At 31.2% G+C, this 6,348-nt stretch overlaps 1 protein-coding gene across 3 annotated transcripts in view; it reads right to left on the bottom strand.

Moving 5' to 3' along the window:
- Positions 1–1,044: 1,044 nt before the first annotated feature.
- The window catches only part of LOC145306784 (uncharacterized), a 47,323-nt gene continuing 42,019 nt past the window's right edge, over positions 1,045–6,348 (bottom strand). For all 3 annotated transcript variants that reach the window (XM_080149095.1, XM_080149087.1, XM_080149083.1), the window contains exons 14-15: positions 5,922–6,115; positions 1,045–2,450 (exon numbers count right to left, since the gene is read on the bottom strand). In XM_080149095.1, coding sequence (XP_080005221.1) covers positions 2,139–2,450; positions 5,922–6,115 — 506 coding nt within the window. In that variant the 3' untranslated portion in view covers positions 1,045–2,138. The remainder of the gene's footprint in view (positions 2,451–5,921; positions 6,116–6,348) is intronic.

Genomic DNA, 6,348 nt, shown 5'->3' with positions numbered 1-6,348 from the left:
ATAATAAGAACATTTGATTACACAGACCCAGTATACCGAGAGTGTACGCAATTAAGTATGAAATATATAACTTTAAAATTACTGCTTCTAATAGTTGATTTATAATTACTTTAAATAATCTCTGTTTTCTACAATTTAGTTCATAAACCTTCATAAAAAGTTTTACATTTTATAGTACTAGTTGCTTCTACCCATGAGAGGCAATATTAAAGGAAAGTTTTAACACTTGCTGCTTTTTTCCTTAAAGCACAACCTTGCTAGTCCAGGGGTTACAAAGATGTTGAGTATACTTGAGACAGACTTCGGACAGATTACGTTAAATAAACAATTTCTGCATAAATCTTAGGAATGAATCTTGGAGATCTTGTAAAAACTATTATGTATTCAAAACCAGAGTAGAAAAGAGACTAGAATAATAGTTTAAACCCTGCGGGATTTATCCTAACAACAAGAAAGATTTTATCCATATGTAGTGCACAAACAGCACTCTAACAAAATTATAGATTATGAAAAGTCTGGTATATTTTAAAAGGTCATGTTTGAAAAAAAAATGGTTTTTAGATCTTTATAATGCTCAGAGAGAGAGAAACTGTATAAAAATTGCATTTTTAACAGAATCAAAATCCAGAAAAACACTACTGGAAATTATTCAATATGTTTAATAATATTGAGACTTTCTTATTTAATTATTATTTTAGATTAATGCTTGTAAGAAATGGCTTTTATAACGTAATTTCAATTTATTCTAAAAAAAATACTGTAAATGGCCGATATATTTATGTATTTCCCCATTGATGCTACACAAAAATACCCCTCATATAGATCAATGTTGGACACTTAATAAATCTAGATTCAATAAAAGTCCCCAAAGTTGTTCAGTCAACGATTAAGAAAACGTTATTATAAAACTTTGGGGACTAGTGTATGAAACATCCCAATATCCACTGATATTGTTAAAATAGTAATTCTAAGCAATTCTAAGTCAAAACCATAAAGGACAAAATAAGGTATAGAGTTTCTTTGCGTTTAAAATAACAATTTCAATAAGTTATATATCATTTTATTCATTACTAATAAATCTATTTTATTATTATTTTAATACAATCCAATTATTTTCACACAATATATCTATATAATTGTTCATATATAGAACCTGACAACTGAATAATCTGCACAGGATAATACCGCGAAACATCAAAAAATTTCGCGGATTTTTCAAACATTTTAATATATATATATATATATTTAATAAAAACACTTCATATAGTTTTGTTATTACACTGCACAATAAATACTAAATGTTGTATAGCACCAGAATATAAGTGCAAGCCTTTTCAAAAACATTATTTTAGTGTGTGCGAGTCGAAACGGCAACCTTGTCATATTGCCATCAATTTTGTCAAATTTTCTATTGTCCCTTTGCCTGTAACTGTTGCAGGCAAGGTAGTTCTGGCCAATTTTATGCACTTTTATGTAGTTTGACACTTTTCGTTGTGCGTTAATATTATTGATTTTACTTTTTCTCTATTTTTGTCACTTTGACTAAAACAAAGCGTTTGACTTACAAATAAATACAGGGTGTTCAAAGCATTAGAAACGGCAGTCAATTTAAAAAATCCTTCAGTTTATCATTAAAGAGTCTATCAAATACCCAACAGTATGAATTTATGAATTATAAATAAAGATCTTAAAAGTCATGCAGGGTTTGAGCAGTTTATTAATTTATAACCTTCCAAATCTTCCAACATATTCAATAATTAATTATTCATTCATTTAAAATTCCGGAAATGCTCTGCCCACCCTGTTACAACCAATTTCATTTTAAAATACAATAGAAAAATTCCAATTACTTCAATCAAACTTCAATTAAATATTTTGAATTTAAATTAAATATGAACAACATATTATAAATATTTTAAATTCACTTATTGGTTGACTTCGCACACACTTTAAATTTGCACATTAGACTTTTATTAAAAGTTTCAATAGTTTCAATTTTTGATAATCACTTTTTTTCTGTTTTACCTAGTCACTTTTAATTCATTTGAGTACCAAGAAATGTTTTTTAAGTTCAAAGCAGGTAGATGAAGATATTTTTAAGATCATTTTTCAAGATAAAAGATCTTAAAAATAATATCTCAGAAGAATTTCCCTCTCTTACTGTAGGGCAAGATGAGGATAAATATTGCGGTGGAAATCGTAGTAATCAGAAAAAATCCCCAAAACAGCCAGCGGTCAATAATTTCCGCCAGCAGCCGCCATTCCCGCCGAATTTGATCATCCTTGTTTTGTTGGTCCTCCTTCTCGAGAAGGATGCGAAGCACCCGGAATAAATCGTCTTCTGGCTCGATGAATGTGTCGGCTGTAACTGGGCATGACGGCGGGGTCGCGTGCAGGTGGGGGTGGGGGTGGGGGTGGTCCATCATCCCGGGACCAAATCTACAGTTATCCTGAAAAATTATATTTATCAAAAATCATAACGTATAAAAATTTATTAATCTTAAGCTCTATAACAAATATGAATATTTCTTTTAAGACTATTAGACTATTCTGCCTTTTTTAATCTTCGCACACAATTTTACAAATCCCCCCCCCCCCCCCCCTCCATTTTATTATTATCAACACCTCCTTCCTAACAACAGAACTCCATTGGATCCCCCCCCCCCTAAGAAAAATTGCATGTTTTTTGAAATAACAAATTGTAATTGTGAAATAATGATAAATGTTACAATAGTTTTGCAGTTTTGCACTTTATTAATTAATTAAAGTACAGTGTTTAGTAGAATGTTTAAGAAATCATGCCATTTTTAAAAATTAACCATTGTACGTTTTGATATCTATTATCATCTGAAAGGTTGGCAAAGGCACAGCTGAAATTTATCTTTATTTAGTCAAACATTAACATATTCATCTGAGAGAGAGGGACTTAGGATCCTTAATATCTTCTCTCATTCTTTGCTCCAAAATTTTTAGAGGCTTCAATCTTTAATTGCCGGTAAAATAGCATTGTCCTAACTGTTCCACATCTTAATTTACAGAAAGGTTACACTTGGCCATCGTGATTGAAGATGTACATCACTTTAAGTATGTTCATTGCATTATCCCTAAAGATCTCATATATTAGTAGTAATTCATATTTAAAGCGGTCATGAATGGTCTCTTCAACGAAATTTTGAAACTCTCTATTGTAAAGTGTACTTGTACATACATGCATTAAATCTTTAAACCAATTAAAGGATTTATACTCTTAGGAAGTTCAGTTACTGCAATTCCAATATCATTTTAAAATTGATCGGTAAAGGTTGCTTGAAAATTTTCTATTGTGTAAAAATTTCTGGTAATTAAATGTTAAGTTATAGATATAAAAAATATAAATAAAAGCAGCTATAAAGCAGTTACAACCTTTCAGATGCTTAAATATGCTATATGGTTTTGGAAACTGCAGAACATAGGAATAACCTTTATTATAAAGTAGCTACACTATTCTCAAGGAAAAATAAAGAAATATTTTTTCTGCATACCCATGTTGTATTATTAATAATTTTCTGGGTCATTGGAAATAATACCAAGGATAATTAATTACATGGACAGCGGAGCCTTAAACACAATTTTCAGGAAATTTTCTAAGCCGTGTCTTGATTTTAATTAAAACTATGGAAAACAAATATTTTTCCAGTATGACTACGAAACTGATTAATTTTCACTGGATTTAAACCGGTTCTGAGCCATACTTTTGTATCGCATTATAAACACTTCCAAATACTTTTATATTTTCCTATCCCTGGAAAACATCCTACGTTATGATGCGATAAATATAGTTTTTAAATAAAAATGTTATTTCAGATGAAAACCTAGAAGAAATTCCTTCTAGTAATCTATGTAATATTCAAATGATGTAATAATCCGGGAAGGAGTAGACAATGGGCTGTTTTATAGACTAGTCACCAAAGCTCCATTATAACGTTATCATATTTGTTGGCTAACCAACTTTAGGGACATTTATTAAATTGTGATTGGTTCGTTCAGTAAGTAACTGTGTCCAAAAGTTTCAACCAATAATTGTAATCTACAGAAGGGGTAATTTTGGGATGCACATCAATTTACAGGACATTGTCTTTATAATATGTAAAAAAGTAGAATGGAAGTACGATACATAATCTAAATATGTTCGTTCAACTGTTCACCTATTATTAAGGCAAGGTCATGCTTATTAGAGCTTAAAGAAGTCACATCAAATGTCTATCTTAAAAGTACGTATACAGGAAAATTATTCATATAAAAAGATTATACATAACGTGTTTTATAAAGCTTAGGATCGCTTTGATTCATGTTACCAATACCATAGAATACATTGACTTCGTGTTTATGATACTTAATCTATGGTAGAAATACAAATATTTGAAATAATGCCAGCTTGATATAAAATTCAAATTATTCAAAATCATGGGGTGGGTGGGGGGTTTGATCTTATAAACTTTGTTTTTTGTTTTTCAACCCCAATCCACACCAAACCATTGCACGGAAAGGGTTTTTCAATTCAACTGTGGACTTTGATAATTTTTTTGTACTAAATATTAATTTACGCCTACATCCCAATAGGACAATATATAGATGATAGAGGCGAAGCCAATTATTTTTTAAAATCTTGCTATTATGTTGTTATTGACTGATCTGTATAAATGTATCTATGTTATCAATGCAACAAGCTTCTACGTTATATATAAACAAACTAAAAAGCAATATTTCTTATTCTGTGCAATATTCAAGGGCATAACAAATAAGTATTTTAGGGGGGGGAGTAAAGGGAAGTAATAAAAACAGTAAACTATAACACAGCAAAAAAATTGAAATATTGAGTAAATAAACATTTGCTGTCAATATAATTCTAATACAAGCAGAAAGAGAGAGGGACAATGTGCTAGTCCCCAAAGTTTTATAATAACGCTTTCTTATTCGTTGGCTTAACATTGGCTCAATTTTGATTGGTTCAGTGGTCAATCTTTTCCACCACTAATTTGAATTTACAATAGGGTTAATTATGTGTGTTGTCATTGGGGATGAGCATCAATTTATCGGTTATTGTCTTATCTCTTTTGATCCCTAATTATAAGGATATTTGCTTTTTGCGGAAAACAGAACGTCAGGCGAATATTCTTATACTATAGTTGCTACGTTTATCATATTTCATGATTCTGCTTTATGGATCCCACCACCCCTTGTAACGCCCCTGACAAAAAGTTAGTGTATACAGCTAGTTGTTGGCATTGATGGAATTCGAATGATTAAGATTGAGGGCAGTATTGATGATATCATATTCACCTTTTCACAACACTCCAGTAATCTTATGGGATAAGAGAAAGACAGTACAATTGTTGTACTGTATTGTACTACCCCAATTATGATAATTATAACCACCATACCAGTAGATAAAGACTATTAGTGGTAGAAAGTTATATTTTGTACCATCCAATTAAGATCTACTAAAAGTTGTCCCAGTTTTAAAGACAAAAAAGAGACCGATGTTTTAGGAATTAATTAATTGAGAGTCACCTCGCACCCTAGGAAAAAAATGAGTTTTTTTACCATAACTACAAACCCTTTACCTTTTTTTCGTCAAGGATAGAACAAATAAACTAGCTTTTTAATTACTTTAGAAGTTAAAAGTATATAAACAAGGAAAATCAATCGTCTGTGTTTGATGTTAAACCTTACAACCCCTTTTGCGAACAGTTTATCACAATTAAATTGGAACAAAAAAATCCACTGATAGACTGTCCGAAAAAATAACAATGTCAATTTGTTATTGGCTATACAATCCTTGCGCAGTTTCTCTCTCTATCATAAGATTTTATAAAGAAAATATTTTTCCCATCAAAACAATATATTTTTGTTATAGTAGATAGAAATTATGTGAAACTTACCTGTCTGTTATTTCTGTCTGCCTGGATGGACGACGGGTTCTGATCCAAAAATGGCGGGAAGGGTGGCTGTGTGTGGGGGTGGGGATGGTTGTGGGGAGGAAGGGCGTGGTTGTGTGTGGCTGGCGGGGGCACGGAGGAGGGGAAGGGGGGCTGGGTCTGATCTATGAAGGCAAAACTTTCACCATCTAAAGTTCCTGGTAATAAGAAGATATTTTATTCAGGGGAATATAGATTCTACATTCAATTTAAGATGAGTTGATTTTGTAAAAATTGGCCAAATCCTGTAAAGTTTACTTATGCTAAAGTTGGAGTTAAAATAGATATAAAGAAATATTGAAACCCAAGCTCTAAGGAATGCTTAAAATTTTTTTGGATTTTTCTTTAATATCTGCAATACAATTGGCAAGGCATACTGTTTTATATCCTA

Source organism: Acartia tonsa, chromosome 2 (assembly GCF_053477335.1).
Source record: "Acartia tonsa isolate MP-2025a chromosome 2, ASM5347733v1, whole genome shotgun sequence".
Lineage (NCBI taxonomy): Eukaryota > Metazoa > Arthropoda > Copepoda > Calanoida > Acartiidae > Acartia > Acartia tonsa.
Note: the sequence above shows the minus strand (reverse complement) of the source record. Positions and strands in the feature narration are given on the sequence as shown.